The 17,515-nt window shown below is 46.2% G+C and overlaps 1 protein-coding gene across 8 annotated transcripts in view; it reads right to left on the reverse strand.

Annotated features, from left to right (window-relative positions):
• Nucleotides 1–16,354, reverse strand: part of LOC139265735 (transmembrane protein 33-like) — a 210,051-nt gene extending 193,697 nt beyond the window's left edge. For all 8 annotated transcript variants that reach the window (XR_011593611.1, XR_011593610.1, XM_070883057.1 and 5 more), the window contains exons 1-3: nucleotides 16,264–16,354; nucleotides 7,973–8,278; nucleotides 36–166 (exon numbers count right to left, since the gene is read on the reverse strand). Coding sequence is in view for 6 of the 8 variants with exons in the window: in XM_070883057.1 (XP_070739158.1) it covers nucleotides 36–166; nucleotides 7,973–7,994 (153 nt within the window). In the remaining 2 variants the exon portion in view is untranslated. The remainder of the gene's footprint in view (nucleotides 1–35; nucleotides 167–7,972; nucleotides 8,279–16,263) is intronic.
• Between the last annotated feature and the right edge of the window lie 1,161 nt (nucleotides 16,355–17,515).

Raw genomic sequence — 17,515 nt, forward strand, 5'->3', positions numbered from 1 at the left:
ATTGATGTATTATAGCAAAATAGGCAGTTGTTTACCGAGACTGAAACTGGTGGGCTTGTTTTAGCACCATCACCAATGCCAGCACCTTCAGTTGGGTCAGTAGGTTGTGTAGTACTATCATCCTTGGTGGCTTCCGTTGATCCTTGTTCTGCCATCTCAAAGTTCTCTGATTTGAATCAGAAACACAATTTTTAGTTTCAAAAAGCAATTTCTTTCATTTTCTCTCTTGTACTTCAACAAGAACTTGCATTTATTTAGCACCATTAACACAGATAAATGCCTCAAAAAGGAGTTTCACAGCGGCATAATCAGACACAAATGGATGCTGAGCCAAAGGAGGAGATATTAAGAAGTATGATCAAAAGCTTGGTCATAAAAGTTGACTTTAAGGAGCGTCTTAAAGGAAGAGACGGAGGTAGAGAGATTTCGGGAGAGAAGGTTAGGCCTAAATGGCTGAAGGTACAGCCTCTAATGGTAGAATGAAGGGAAGGGGTGGGGGTAGGAGATACACAAAAGGCTAGAGTCAGGGGAGCAGAGGGCTCGGACGTGGATAGGGAGAAAATTACAGGGCTAGAGGGCTATAGTAAGAAACATATAGCAATAAGCAGAGCCATGAAGGGATTTGAACACAATGATGAGAACTTTAAATTGGAGATATTTGGGGCTCAGAAGCCATTGCAGATCAGCAAGGACAGGTGTGATAGCAGGATGTGGTGCAGAATAGGCTATGTGCAGCAGAGTTTAGAATGAATTCAACTTTAGAGGGTGGGGGATGGAGGCTAGACAGAAGGGCATAGGAATAGAGGAAGCTGGAGATGGCAAAGGCATGGAGGAGAGTTTTCAGTAGCAGACGACAATGTTAAGGAAGTGCAAGTAGGCGATCTTCTAAGCTCAGGGCAGAGTCGAATTGGACGCGGAACTTGTGAACAGTCTGGCATAGCCTGAGATAATGGTCGGGGAGTGGGGTGGAATTAGTGGCAAGGGTACGGAGTTTTTAAAAACAGGGGCAATGATAATGGCCTATTAAAAAATCTGTACTCTTGCCACCAATTCAATCCCACTCACCAATGCCAGCTTCAGTCTTCCCAATGTTTAACTGGAGGAAATCGCGGCTCAATCAAGATTGAATATCGGACAAGCAGTCTGACTGCAGATGTAGTCGAGGTTGAATGACGTGATGGAAAGGTAGAGCTGGATGTCGCGGTGTACATGTGGAACTTGAACTTAAATCTGTGGATGATGTTGCCAAAGGGCAAAATGTAGACGAGTTAGAGGACGGGACCAAGGATAAATCCTTGGGAGACTCCAGAGGTAATGGTGTGGGGAACGATACAGATGCCATTGCTGGAAATGTGCTGGCTATGATTGAATAGGTAGGAATGTAACCAACGAGGACAGTCCCATTGAGATGAAGGAAAGGAGTTGGAGCAGAATGGTATGGTTAACTGTCTCAAAGGCTGCAGTTAGGTCAAGGATTATGATTTCAGTTAGGGATGTTTCAGTGATGTGTATCATCTTCCCTTTGCATCATTCAAAGTGAAGATTGCTTTTTCTTTTCAACTGTAATATTAAAAACTCTAAAATGCAAACCTTATGCTGCACTACATCAAAAATATTTTACTATAGATGGATGTAACATCGCTCCAAAGTTTGCCATGGTATTCTGTTGCAAATATGAAGTATCTGTACAAATAATGACACACTACATTTTCGAGTATTCATGGGCCCAAGTTTCCACATGATTTGCGCCTGATTTTTAGGAACAACTGGTGGAGAACGGACTATCTTAGAAATCGCAATTCTCCACATTTTTTTTTCTGCAGTTCTAGTCAGGTAGAACAGTTCTACTTTGGAACAGAATTTTTTCTTCAAAAGGGGGCGTGTCCGGCCACTGACGCCTGATTTCAAAGTTTCCACAGTGAAAACGTACTCCAAACTAACTTAGAATGGAGCAAGTGAAGATTTTTGTAGAACTGAAAAAACCTGTTCTACACATTAAAAAATCAGCCGGTTACAAATTAGGCGTCCAGAACGAGGTGATGGGAGAGGGGGTGGGGGGAAGGGAAGTCATTAAATTCTACAATAAATCCTTATTTATACTTCTACAAATATTATACAAATAAATCCAACCTGAATAAATATTTATAAGCAAAGAAAAGATTAAATAAACCATCTTCCTACCTGTGTGAAAGTGCTTCAGTCAGCTCAGCGATGTGGCGTCGTTCCCGCGAACAGGAGGGAGGGAGGGAGGGGCAGTAAGCAGGAAGCCTCAGTGTTGATGGCAATGTGCTTTTATTAAAAAATGTTCAAAAATTAAACAGCTACAAAGAACTACAAAAATGGCCGAGTGCCAATGTTTCCTTCACACTGCGCGTGCGCGAACGCTCCAACGCGCACACGCAGCGTTGCCGGCAGGAAAAAAACTAATTTAAATAGTACCCGCCCCCTCCCACTTACAAAATCGGCGCGAGTGTAGGCTCCGCCCCCCTGAGCGCCGCGCCAAACAGACAAGGAGCTGCAGAACGCTCCAGAATCGCGCGTTTTTTTTCCGGCGCCGTTTTAGGCGCGAAAAACGGGCGCCCAGCTCGGAGGGGTGCCCGTTTTTTATCGTGTGGAAACTTGGGCCCTATATATCTAAAGATGGTTTGAAAGTATTAACCTAGTACTATTCGAAGTAACAAATCCTATACATATTACTTAAGTTAGAGAAGTCAAACAGATGCAAAGTTATTCTGTTTTATTATTTAAATGGAGAAAGATTGCAAAGTGCTGCAGTACAGCAGGACCTGGGGGTCCTTGTGCATGAAACACAAAAGAATAGTATGTAGGTACAGCAAGTGATCAGGAAGGCCAATGGAAAGGGGATGGTGTATAAAAGCAGGGAAGTCTTGCTACAATTGCACGGGGTATTGGTGAGGCCACACCGGGAATACTGCGTGCAGTTTTGGTTTCCATATTTACGAAAGGATATACTTCTTTTGGAGGCAGTTCAGAGAAGGTTCACAAGGTTGATTCCAGAGATGAGGGGGTTGACTTATGAGGAAAGGTTGAGTAGGTTGGGCCTCTACTCATTGGAATTCAGAAGAATGAGAGGTGATCTTATCAAAATGTGTAAGATTATGGGCCCAAGTTTCCACAAGAAAAAAAACGGGCGCCCCTTTCTCGCGCCTAAAATGGCGCCTAAAAAAATCCTCGGTATTCTCCACCTACCTGTAGGTCCTCTGGCCCTCGGCGCAGCCAGCACGAGCTGTGGGGGGGGCGGAGCCAGATCCCTGCGCTGAAAACAGTGCCGGGACCTCTGCACATGCGCGCTACAGTGGGCACGCAAGTGCAGTAGCTCCAGGCGCCGAACTGTGTGGGAGGGGCCCGAAGCACGCAGCCCCTAGCCCTGGCTGAATGGCCTCACTGGGGCTGCGTGAATAAGGCTCCAGCTCCCCGCCCCCGACCAGACCCGACACCCGCTCCCCCCCCTGCCTCTGGACCAGACCCGACACCCGCTCCCCGCTCCCCCCCCTGCCTCTGGACCAGACCCGACACCCGCTCCCCCCCCTGCCTCTGGACCAGACCCGACACCCGCTCCCCCCTGCCTCTGGACCAGACCCGACACCCGCTCCCCCCCCCGCCTCCGGACCAGACCCGACACCCGCTCCCCCCCCTGCCTCTGGACCAGACCCGACACCCGCTCCCCCCCCTGCCTCCGGACCAGACCCGACACCCGCTCCCCCCCTGCCTCTGGACCAGACCCGACACCCGCTCCCCGCCCCTCCCTGCCTCCGGACCAGACCCGACACTCGCTCCCCCCCCTGCCTCCGGACCAGACCCGACACCCGCTCCCCCCCCTGCCTCCGGACCAGACCCGACACCCGCTCCCTCCCCTGCCTCCGGACCAGACCCGACACCCGCTCCCCCCCCTGCCTCCGGACCAGACCTGACACTCGCTCCCCGCCCCCCCCTGCCTCCGGACCAGACCCGACACCCGCTCCCCGCCCCTCCCCTGCCTCCGGACCAGACCTGACACTCGCTCCCCGCCCCCCCCTGCCTCCGGACCAGACCTGACACTCGCTCCCCGCCCCCCCCTGCCTCCGGACCAGACCCGACACCCGCTCCCCGCCCCTCCCCTGCCTCCGGACCAGACCCGACACCCGCTCCCCCCCTGCCTCCGGACCAGACCCGACACCCGCTCCCCCCACTGCCTCCGGACCAGACCCGACACCCGCTCCCCCCCCTGCCTCCGGACCAGACCCGACACCCGCTCCCCCCCCTGCCTCCGGACCAGACCCGACACCCGCTCCCCCCCCGCCGACCCGACCCGCGCTCCTGTTCCCGCTCCCCGCCCCGACCCGCGCCCCCAACCTCCCCCCCCCCCCCCCCCCACTGGGCCCGACTCCCGCTCCCGGACTGGATCTCCTCCTTCCTCTCTCTCTCTCTCTCTCGACGAACGGCTGCAGAATTCTCCCCGGCTGAAGCACTTTCACACAGGTAGGAAGATGGTTTATTTAATCTTTTCTTGGCTTATAAATGTTTATTCAGGTTGGATTTATTTGTATAATATTTGTAGAAGGATAAATAAGGATTTATTGTAGAATTTAATGAGTTCCCTTCCCCCCCCTCCCCCCCCACCTCGTTCTGGGCGCCTAATTTGTAACCTGCGCCTGATTTTTTAATGTGTAGAACAGGTTTTTTCAGTTCTACAAAAATCTTCACTTGCTCCATTCTACTTTAGTTTGGAGTACGTTTTCACTGTGGAAACTTTCAAATCAGGCGTCAGTGGCCGGACACGCCCCCTTTTGAAGAAAAAATTCTGTTCCAAAGTAGAACTGTTCTACCTGACTAGAACTGCAGAAAAAAAAATGTGGAGAATTGCGATTTCTAAGATAGTCTGTTCTCCACCAGTTGCTCCTAAAAATCAGGCGCAAATCATGTGGAAACTTGGGACCTATGAGGGGGCTTGACAAGGTGGATGCAGAGAGGATGTTTCCACTGATAGGGGAGACTAGAACTAGAGGGCATAATCTTAGAATAAGGGGCCGCCCATTTAAAACTGAGATGAGGAGTAATTTCTTCTGAGGGTTATTGACCTGCGGAATTTGCTGCCTGAGAGCTGTGGAAGCTGGGGCATTGAATAAATTTAAGACAGAAATAGACAGTTTCTTGAACAATAGGGGAATAAGGGGTTATGGAGAGTGGGCAGGGAAGTGGACCTGAATCCATGATCAGACCAGCCATGATCGTATTGAATGGCAGAGCAGGCTCGAGGGGGCGTATGGCTTCTCCTGCTCCTATTTCTTATGTTCTTATGTTCTATTCCTTTTCTACACAACAGCTTTCTATAACAAAATTTACAATCATTGATCTAACCATGCATATTTTACAATCTTTTGTTTCTATAATGCTTTCAATTAAATTGCACCTTTTCACATCAAAACGTCTCAAAGCACTTTTGTACAGTACAATACTTCTGGAATGCAGCAACTATTAAATAAGCAAATATAGCAGGCATCTGAGCCAACAACATCCCATAAAAAGCATTGAATGAGAGAAGCTGTTTGCCATGACATCATAAGAACTCCCTGCTCCTCTTTAAAGAGTACCACGAGATTAACATGCACTTGAATAAGCAAACAGGAGCCGCAATTTAATGTCTTCCCCGGAAGGACAACACATCCAGCAATGCACTTCTCCATCACTATTGCACTGAAAGAATAGCCAAAATGCACTGTTAAGTCCTGACCTGATACCCACAACCTTCTGACCCAGAGATGGATCTCCTACTAACTGACTGTTTGCTGTAGTAATGAACTCAGCATCAAAAAGCAATCATTCCTTAAAAATATTATATCGTTGTTTACATTTAAGTTTCCACATGATTTGCGCCTGATTTTTAGGAGCAACTGGTGGAGAACGGAGTATCTTAGAAATCGTAATTCTCCACATTTAAGTTTTCTGCAGTTCTAGTCAGGTAGAACAGTTTCACTTTTGAACAGAATTTTTTTTTCAAAAGGGGGAGTGTCCGGCCATGGACACCTGATTTGAAAGTTTCCACAGTGAAAATGTACTCCAAACTAACTTAGAATGGAGCAAGTGAAGATTTTTGTAGGCTTGAAAAAACCTTATCTACACATTAAAAAATCAGGCGCAGGTTACAAATTAGGCGTCGGGAACGAGGTGGGGGGGGAAGAGGGGGAGGGAAGTCATTAAATTCTACAATAAATCCTTATTTATACTTATACAAATATTATACAAATAAATCCAACCTGAATAAAAATTTATAAGCAAAGAAAAGATTAAATAAACCATGTTCCTACCTGTGTGACAGTGCTTCAGGCAGGCCTATCAGGCAGCGGTTTGCCGTCGGGACCGACCGACGGCAGGGGGAGAAAGCTGGAAGAAGCCTCAGTGCTTGAGGAAGCCGTTTGCCGTCGGGCCTGACCGATGGGCAAGGGGAGAAAGCTGGAAGAAGCCCCAGTGCTGATCATGGAAGGGCAATGTGGTTTTATTAAAAAATGTTAAAAATTGAACAGCTACAAAGAACTTGGATAGTCTCAAACTATTGCATGTGTCCCGTTTATCACAGTCTATCTTTAATTACAGAATGCACTCCCTCACACACAGAAATATCAAGAAAATTAAAATGCAAGCCTTTGCAAGGGTTCAATAAACAAATTTTCACTTTTTCTGCAGCACTTTTTAAAATAGCCGAGTGCCAATGTTTACTTCAGACTGCGCGTGCGCGAACGCTCCAACGTGCATGTGCAGGGTTGCCGGCACCAAAAAAACTCATTTAAATTGTACCCGCCCCCTCCTACTTACAAAACCGGCGCGAGTGGTAGGCTCCACTCCCTGTGCGCCGCACCAAGCAGACATAGAGCTGCAAGGTGCTCGAGAATCCTGCGGTTTTTTTCAGGCGCCGTTTTCGGCGCGAAAAACAGGCGCCCAGCTCGGAGGGGCACCTGTTTTGCCGCATGTGGAAACTTGGGGCCAATATGTGGTTAAAATGTCAGATTCTATGGATGAAGAAAATACATGTACTTCCTAACATTTTCCCAGATATGAATGCAAGGCATCACCTAACATTACATAGTATTACAAAGGATTTACAGCACAGAAAAATGTCCATGTGGCCCAACAGGTCTTGCCGGTGTTTATGCTCCACGAGCCTCCTTCCACTTTACTTCAGCTAATGTACATATCTCCCTCATGTACATATCTAGTTTCCCCTTAAAAGGCATCTATACTATTCGCCTCAACTACTCCTTGTGGTTGCAAGTTCCACATTCTAATCACTGAGTAAAGAAGAAGTTTCTCCTGCATTCCTTATTGGATTTATTAGTGATTACCTTATATCTATGGTCCCTGGTTTTGGTCTCCCCACAGGTGGAAACATTTTGTCTACATCTACTCTATCATACCCCTTCATAATTTTAAAGACCTCTATCGGTTCACATCTCGGTCTCCTTTTTTCTAGGGAAAAGAGCCCCAGCCTGTCCAGTCTTTCCTGGTAGTTCTAGCTGCTCAGTTCTGCTACCATTGTGTAAATCTTTTTGCACCTTCTCCAGTGCCTCTACGTCCTTTTTGTAATATGGAGACCAGAACTGAGCACAGTACTCCAAGTGTAATCTAAGCAAGGTTCCATAAAAGTTTAACGTAACGTCTCTGCTTTTGAATTCTGTTCCTCTAGAAATGAACCCCAGTGCTCCAATGCGGTTTGCTGCCTCCCTCTCTCCTGTCATTGCATCTCCAAATCGTTTGACAGTAGCTGCCTATGCGTCCAAAGTGGAGGAAGAGCATCCGGGAGGGCGCTGAGAACCTCGAGTCTGATCACTGAGAACAAGCAGAAACCAAGTGTGGACAGTGGAAGGAGCGTGTGTCAACTCAGGCTCCCCACCTACCCTTTCCTTCAACCACTGTCTGCCCCACCTGTGACAGAGACTGTAGGTCCTGCTTTGGACTCCTCAGTGACCTGAGAACTTACTTTTAGAGTTGAAGCAAGTCATCCTCAACTCCGAGGGACTGCCTATGATGATGATGTGTAGTTCTAAGTTATCATTTCTTGGTCTTCACCATATATTCATCCATTCTATTCTCAATATAGATTTGAGCACACAATCTTGACTGATAATTCAGTACAGTACTGGGGGAGTGCTGCATTGTCAAAGGTCTCATCTTCCAAATGCGACGTTAAAGACCTCGTCTGCTTCGTCAGGTGGACAGAGAAAAGTCCCGTGCTGAGGCAGCAATGTCGGGCTGGACAGCAGAATTCCCAGCTGTTCACTGGCTCCTAACATTGGGTTTGAAATGATGAAAGACTTGAACAAATTGGATCAAAGTAAACATTTCTCCACATACAGAATTTAAACATAAGCAGTCATATTTATAAATTACGGATAATAAAAGAAAATAGGAAGTGCTGGAGGAACTCTTTTCTTACCAAAAGGGTAGTAATTACGTTACTGGTACAAGAAACCTTAATGGGTTTCATGAAGGAAATAGACAGGTTCCCGTTAACAAATGGGATTCAGCATTAATAGAACCAAAAGAAATATGTGGATAGGTGGGCTTGATGGACCGACCGTCTTCTCCTGCCTGAAACTGTCTCAGGTTAGAAGAACAGTAGATGTTTCTCCCGCACTCCTGCCCAACATTCCTCCCTCAGCCAACACTACCAAAAACAACTTATCTGGTCATTTATACATTCATTTGCTGTTTGTGGGACTTTGCTGTGTGCAAATTAACTTCTGCGTTTGCCTACATGACAATAGTGACTGCATTTCAAAAATAGTCTATTAGTTGTAAAGTGCTTTGTGATGACCTGAGGATGTAATCAGGTGCTAGCCAACAGCAAGTTTAATCTTTCTTACCTGTGCTGCAATTGATTGTTCATCCTTTGAGTTTTTCCTCATTAACTCAGATTTTCCCTGTCGACTGTCCATTCTATTCCTTCTTTATATCAATAGTCTCTTCCAATCATCATCAAACCCTTTCACTCTCGATGATAATTCCACTCAACATTTACCTTCAGATCACGTGCCCGCAGAGCACACTACCTGCAGTCCTCTCTGTTGATTACTAAACTCACTCAGGAAAATTTTCACCTTACTGCTTAGACATAAAACTGCCGCTGCGGAAATGAAAAATAGTTTGTATAATGGGTGGCAAATCCACGTCAGTTTTATGCCAAGCGGCAACTTGACAATCTACCCCACGATCTCCTTTATGTCCTTTGATGGGGAAATAAAAATCTTGTTTCTTTGTTTTTTCAAAGACATTTTTTTTGTACTTTTCCCAATCCTAACCAACATTACCACCCCACATCTCACATAGAAGAATAACTGAAGGTGAAATTATCAACATTCCTGAGCGTACTATCTCTTCAGACCTCCAATTTCCCATCACTATTACTAAAGATGTCTCCAAAATGGTGTTTCAGCTTTGAGCCCAGATGCTTGTATTTCTCGCAACAACCTCTAATGCTCTATAAAGCCCAAACATGTCAAAGACTTCAATTCAATTATAACTTGTAGTTATAAGGAAAATCCTTTTGTTTGATAGGTGATCCCTCTTTCAACCCTTCTCTTATATTAGTACTACTTTGGCCAATGCTCCTCTGAACTTTTCTCTCATTCGTTCTAAGCTCCAAATATACCATCCTTCATAATCATCAACATCAACGCTCATTGGACAACTATAAGAAACATAAGAACATAAAAAATATGAGCAGGAGTAGGCCACCTGGCCCCTTGAGCCTGCTCCGCCATTTAATAAGATCATGGCTGATCTGATCATGGACTCAGCTCCACTTCCCTGCCCGCTCCCCATAACTCTTTATTCCCTTATTGCTCAAAAATCTGTCTATCTCCACTTTAAATATATTCAATGACCCAGCCTCCACAGCTCTCTGGGGCAGAGAATTCATAGATTTACAACCCTCAGAGAAGAAATTCCTCCTCAGCTCAGTTTGAAATGGGCGGCCCCTTATTCTGAGACTATGGGCCTAAGTTTCCACAAGAAAAAAAACGGGCGCCCCTCCGAGCTGGGCGCCCGTTTTTCGCGCCTAAAACGGCGCCTAAAAAAATCCTCGGTATTCTCCACCGACTTTCAGGTGCTGTGGCCCTCGGCGCAGCCGGCAGGAGCTGTGGGGGGGGGCGGAGCCAGGTCCCTGCGCTGAAAACAGTGCCGGGACCTCTGCACATGCACGCTACAGTGGGCACGCAAGTGCAGTAGCTCCAGGCGCCGAACTGTGTGGGAGGGGCACGAAGCACGCAGCCCCTAGCCCTGGCCCAATGGCCTCACTGGGGCTGCGTGAATGAGGCTCCTCCCACGGCCAGCTCCTGCTCCCCGCCCAACCAGACCCGACACTCGCCCCCCCCCCCCACCCCCGAGACCCGATCCCCCCCGCCCCAGACCCGACACCCGCTCCCCCCCCACTCCCGACCCGACACCCGCTCCCCCCCCCCCCCCCGACACCCGAGACCCGCTCCCCCCCCCCCCCCCCGCCCCGACCCGAGACCTGCTCCCCCCCCGACCCTGCAGAATTCTCCCTGGCTGAAGCACTTTCACACAGGTAGGAAGATGGTTTATTTAATCTTTTCTTGGCTTATAAATGTTTATTCAGGTTGGATTTATTTGTATAATATTTGTAGAGTACAAATAAGGATTTATTGTCGAATTTAATGAGTTCCCTTCCCCCCCACCTCGTTCTGGGCGCCTAATTTGTAACCTGCGCCTGATTTTTTAATGTGTAGAACAGGTTTTTTCAGTTCTACAAAAATCTTCACTGGCGCCATTCTACTTTAGTTTGGAGTACATTTTCACTGTGGAAACTTTCAAATCAGGCGTCAGTGGCCGGACACGCCCCCTTTTGAAGAAAAAATTCTGTTCTAAACTAGAACTGTTCTACCTGACTAGAACTGCAGAAAAAAAAATGTGGAGAATTGCGATTTCTAAAATAGTCCGTTCTCCACCAGTTGCTCCTAAAAATCAGGCGCGAATCATGTGGAAACTTGGGCCCATTGTCCCGTTCGTCCACCTTGTCGAGCCCCCTCATTATCTTATATATCTCGATATCACCTCTCATTCTTCTGAACTCCAATGAGTCTAGGCCCAACCTACTCAACCTATCTTCATAAATCAACCTCCTCATCTCCGGAATCAATCTAGTGAACCTTCTCTGAACAGCCTGAAATGCAAGTATATCCTTCCTTAAATACGGAGATCAAAACTGTACACAGGACTCCAGGTGTGGCCTCACCAATTCCCTGTACAGTTGTAGCAGGACTTCTCTGCTTTTATACTCTATCCCTCTTGCAATAAAGGCCAACATTCCATTTGCCTTCCTGATTACTTGCTGCATCTGTATACTAGCTTTGTGTGTTTCATGCACAAGAATCCCAAGCTCCCTCAGTACTGCAGCACTTTGCAATTTTTCTCAATTTAAATTATAATTTGCTTTTCTATTTTTTCTGCCAAAGTGGATAACCTCACATTTTCCCACATTATACTCCATCTGCCAAATTTTTGCCCACTCACTTAGCCTATCAATATCCCTTTGCAGATTTCTTGTGTCCTCCTCACAATTTGCTTTCTCACCCATCTTTGTATCATCAGCAAGCTTGGCTACATTACACTCGGTCCCTTTCTCCAAGTCATTTAAATAGATTGTAAATAGTTGAGGACCCAGCACTGATCCCTGCTGCAACCCACAAGACACTGTTTACCGACTGGAAAATGACCCATTTATCCCAACTCTCTGTTTTCAGTTAGTTAGTCAATCCTCTATCCATGCTAATATATTACCCCCAACCTTGTGAACTTTTATTTTGTGCAGTAACCTTTTATGTGGCACCTTATCGAATGCCTTCTGGAAATCCAAATACACCACATGCACTGGTTCCCCCTTATCCATCCTGCTCGTTACATCCTCAAAGAGCGGCAGCAAATTTGTCAAACATGTTTTCCCTTTCATAGAAACACAGAAATTTAAAGCGCAGAAGGAAGCCATTCCGGCCCATCATGTCTGCGCCGGCCGACAAAGAGCCACACGGCCCTTGGTCAGCAGCCCTAAAGGTTACATATAAACCTATGAACAATGACGGAAAGGCAAAGAGCACCCAGCCAAACCAATCCGCCTCACCACAACTGCGACACTCCTTATACTAAAACATTCTACACTCCACCTCAACTGGAGCTATGTGATCTCCTGGGAGAGGTAAAAACCAGATAAAAACCCAGGCCAATTTAGAGAGAAAAAAAAAAAATCAGGGAAAATTCCTCTGACCCATCCAGGCAATCGAACCTAGTCCAGGAGATCACCCTGGCCGTATTCTATTCCTGCTTTACCATTATATCTGCTTCATCCAACAAAAGGTCATCCAGTCTAGTCCCAATTACCAGCTCTAGGTCCATAACCCTGCAGGTTACTGCACTTTAAGTGCCCATCCAACCATTTCTTAAAAGTGGTGAAGGTTTCTGCATCCACCACTCTTCCAGGCAGCGAGTTCCAGATCCGCACACGATTTAAGGATTAATGTTTCAGTTTCCTCCCAAAAGAGTTCTGTGGACAAGCACTCCAAGGTCCCTTTGTTTATCTACACTATTAAGTGGCCTACCGCTTAATATGTATACCCTTTCCTTATTAGCCCTCCCAAAGTGCATCAATTCACACTTCTCTGAATTAAATTCCATTTGCCACTGCTCTGCCCACCTGACCAGCAGATTGATATCTTCCTGCAGACCATGACTTTCCTCTTCATTATCAACCACAGCCAATTTTCCTGTCATCTGCAAAGTTCTTAATCATACTCCCTATATTCAAATCTAAATCGTTGATATATACCACAAAAAGCAAGGGTCCCAGTACTGAGCCTGCGGAACCCCACTGGAAACATCCTTCCAGTCACAAAAACATCCATCAACCATTACCCTTTACTTCCTACCTCCAAGCCAATTTTGGATCCAACTTGACACTTTGCCCTGTATCCCATGGACTTTAACCGTCATGACCAGTCTACCATGTGGGTTCTTCTCAAAAGCTTTACTAAAGTCCATATATACTACATCGTACGCACTACCCTCATCGACCCTCTTGGTTACCTCCTCAACAAATTCAATCAGGTTAGTCAGACACAATCTTCCCTTAACAAATCCATGCTGACTGTCCCCAATCCTTGCTTTTCCAAATGTAAATTTTTCCTGTCTTTCAGGACTTTTTCCAAAAATGTTTCCACCGCTGAGGTTAGGCTGACAGGCCTGTAATTACTCAGCCTATCCCTTTCTCCCTTCTTAAACAAGGGTACTATATTAGCAGTCCTCCAATCTTCTGGCATCATGCCCAGATCCAGAGGACTGGAAAATTATGGTCAAGACCTCTGCTATTTCCTCTTTTACTTCGCTCAACAGCCTGGGATGCATTTCATCCAGGCCTGGGGACTTATCTACTTTCAAAGCTGCTAAATCCCTTAATACTTCCTCTCTCACTATATTTATTTCATCCAGAATATCACACTCCTCCTCGATAGCAGTATCTGCATTGCCCCTTTCCTTTGTGAAAACAGATGCAAAGTATTCGTTAAGAACCCTCCCAACATCTTCCACCTCCACACAGAGATTACCCTCATGGTCTCTAATAGGCCCTATCCTTTCTTTAGTTAACCTCTTACTCTTAATATATTTATAGAACATCTTAACGTTTTCATTAATTTTACTGGCCAAGAATTTCTCGTGCTCTCCCTAAGCGTTCTTAATATCCTTTTTAATTTTGCCTCTTAACTTTCTATATTCCGCCAACGATTCTATAGTATTTAGCTGTTGATATATGACATAAGCATTCCTTTTTTTCTTAATCCTCCCCTGTAAGTCCCTAGACATCCAGGTGGCTGTAGAATTATTTTCCAAGCCTTTTTTTTTTTTTTTTTAAGGGCACATGTTTGGCCGGAGCCTTCCGGATCTCCTCCTTGAATGCCTCCCACTGTTCCGACACTGATGTACCCACAAGCAGCTATTTCCAGTCCACTATGGCCAAATCACTCCTTAACTTAGCAAAATTATCTTTTCCCCAATTTGGAACTTTTATTCCAGGCCTATCCTTGTCCTTATCCAGAACCAACTTGAATCTGACTGAATTATGGTCACTGGCACCCAAGTGCTCTCCCACTAATACCCCTTCAACCTGACCAGCTTCATTCCCCAAAACTAAATCCAAGACCGCTCCCTCTCACGTTCGGCTTGCTACATACTGACTAAAAATTTTATCTTGAATGCATTTCAAGAATTCTATACCCTCCACACTAAATTTGTCCCAATCAATATTTGGATAGTTAAAAATCCCCTATTATTACTACCCTACGGTTTTTGGACTTCACAGCAATTTGCCTACATATTTGCTCCTCTATCTCCCTCCCACTGTTTGGGGGTCGATAATACACACCCAGCAGTTTGATCGCCCCTTTTTTATTTTTCAATTTGACCCATATGGCCTCATTTGATGATCCCTCCAACAGATCAACCCTCCTCACTGCTGTAATATTTTCTTTAATCATAAAATCATGCTGACCCTGCTTGATTGAATGAGGCTTTTCCAAATGTCCCACTACTGCTTCTTTAATAATGGACTCCAGCATTTTCCCAATGACAGATGTTAGGCTAACTGGTCTATAGTTTCCTGCTTTTTGTCTGCCTCCTTTATTAAATAGGGGCATTACATTTGCAGTTTTCCAATCTGCTGGGACCTCCCCAGAATCCAGGGAATTTTGGTGGATTACAACCAATGCATCCACTATCTCTGCAGTCACGTCTTTCAAGACCCTAGGATGCAAGCCATCTCCACCTTTAGTTCCATTATTTTACTGAGTACTGCTTCATTAGGGATAGTGATTGCATTAAGTTCCTCCCTCCCAATAGCCCACTGATTATTGACTATTGGAATTTTTTTGCGTCTTCTGCCGTGAAGGCCGATACAACATATTTGTTCAACGTCTCTGCCATTTCCCAGTTCTCCATTATTAATTCCCCAGTCTCATCCTCTAGGGGACCAACATTTACTTTAACCACTCTTTTCTTTTTTATGTACCCGTAGAAACTCTGTTTTATATTTCTTGCTAGGTTACTTTCATAATCTATCTTCCCTCTCTATCATTTTTTTTAAGTCATTCTTTTCTGGCTTTTAAAAGTTTCCTAATCTTCTGGTTTCCCACTAGTCCTAGCCACATTGTATGCCCTTTTGCTCGTAACCATTCTTTCCCAGGGCTTTAATACTGTGGAACTCCCTTCCTCCATTTAAAAGAACATAATGCATATAAAATTGAAAAGCACTATCAGCAGTTGGAGATATAAATTGTTCTTCCAGGTTGAATCTACAAAATAGCCTCTCAAAGTTGCTGTCTGGAGACACTACAGTCCTGGGGTATGGGTTAAATGGAAACTAGTGATTTGAGTTAAGTGTCCCACAGCAGCAAAAAAACTCTCTTAACTATCAGCAGAAATAAACATTTATCTCACCGGTAACATGAAATACTGTCAATTTGCCAAGACCAAGGTACCATTCAAGAAAAAACTACCATACATCCCTCCAATGGTGAAACTCATTTGACATAATAACTACAAAGTACTTTATTCCATTTTCTTTCAGAAAGGGACAACCTTCGAAATGCAAGTTATCACTGGACTTTTTCCCCCTGCAACCTTACACCACTGCTTTGCTGCACCATGGACGTGATATGCTATTTGTTCATTACTAAAGATTTAATTAGCTGCAAAGTCAATGCACAATGAAGCGACATTGACCGTTCATCATGTCAGAGACATTGGCCATCATGTTACTAGACCTTATTTAAAAAACATTAATAAAAAAGTGGCAGTTGATCCTAGCTTGCGGTCCAGTTCCAGCACAGGGTATTAAAAGGGCACGCAGGCAATAAACAGATGACACCAATGTCAACTCAACGAGCTCCTTTGACTGGTGGATCTGAGCATCACGTGCACTGCCCCTGTAGCCCAAGAGCCTTGCCCATTACTCACAGCTCCATTCATCCCCATCACCGCACTCAGCTCAGGTTGCTAGGGACCATCGGCGGCCTCCGGGCCATCGAGCAGCGCAAGCCCGCCTGTCGGACCGGGACCGGCCCCGGGTGGAGTTGGGGCAAGTTTGCAGGGTAGCGGCGCCCGAGTTGTGGGGGAGCCTCCGGTAAAGTCACTGTTGCCCGCGCCCGCTCCACAGAAAGGGGAGGAAAAGCCGAGCGTTCGCTGCAGGCCTGCAGCGGCCGTACCTACCACCAAGCTCCCTGCGGCCGCTCGCTGACTCCCGACTCTCACTGCAAAGCGCTGCTCCGAGGCTTGGGGGCGGCCAACTACCGGCGCACTCTCAACCCAACGCAATTCAAGCTCGCTGATTGACAAGCCCACTGCCCACTCACAACGCCGACCGCCGCATCGCCTTTCGGCAGTTGACCAATCAGCGGACCGTGTGAAACAGGTCCCAGCTTAACAGGTTAGGTTGTCAACCAGCAGGGAGAAACGCGAGCGCTGCGCGCAGTGCCTCCTGGGAGTTGCAGTGCCTCCAGTTGCAGGACAGTTTGGTCCTCAGCTGGAATGATGCACAGGGCAAAGGAACTTCCCTGAGAAAATACTTTGGGCTTTATTTTCGCCACCATTGGATGCTGTTTTCTTGGCGTCCGCTGATTTTTTTTGAGCAATCTTGATTTCGCAACTTTCCTCAAAGTTTGTACGCCGGCAGCGACTGTCAGCAGCGGATTTTTTGGCGCAGGTCTGTGTGAAAACTGATTTCCTCACCGTTTTTGGCCCTTTTTAGCCATTTAACCGATTTTCGCCAACGTCGATTTTTTTTTCAGGGCGGCACACATTGGACTTAAGTACCGATCAGAAAAACCTTACGTTAACTTAAGGAAATCGGCGCTGAGTATATTTCTGAGTTTTTGGAACGAGGGACGAAGACAATTTAAAACACAAATTCATGATTTTTGCAGAGGGAATTTGGAAAATAATTCGGAAACTTAATTTTTCCCACAGAATGTTTTTGAGAATGGACAAATTGCGACTCTACCCCACCACAGAACCTCTGCTCATGGGGCTCCAGGCACAGGTTGAAGGAGAGCCGGCAGGCCGGCGGCAGGATCGCTCCCTCGGCCAGACACAAGCACAGGAGCTCTGCGCTTGGATTCCCCACCAGTCCCCCACCCCCGGGCTTCTTTCCAAGCTGAGCGCCAATCTCCTGTTTTTGTGTCCGGCTGAGGGAGCAATCTAGTGGGGTACCGCAAGGTTCTGTGCTGGGGCCCCAGCTGTTTACATTGTACATTAATGATTTAGGCGAGGGGATTAAATGTAGTATCTCCAAATTTGCGGATGACACTAAGTTGGGTGGCAGCATGAGCTGCGAGGAGGATGCTATGAGGCTGCAGAGTGACTTGGATAGGTTAGGTGAGTGGGCAAATGCATGGCAGATGAAGTATAATGTGGATAAATGTGAGGTTATCCACTTTGGTGGTAAAAACAGAGAGACAGACTT

Source organism: Pristiophorus japonicus, chromosome 6 (assembly GCF_044704955.1).
Source record: "Pristiophorus japonicus isolate sPriJap1 chromosome 6, sPriJap1.hap1, whole genome shotgun sequence".
NCBI lineage: Eukaryota > Metazoa > Chordata > Chondrichthyes > Pristiophoridae > Pristiophorus > Pristiophorus japonicus.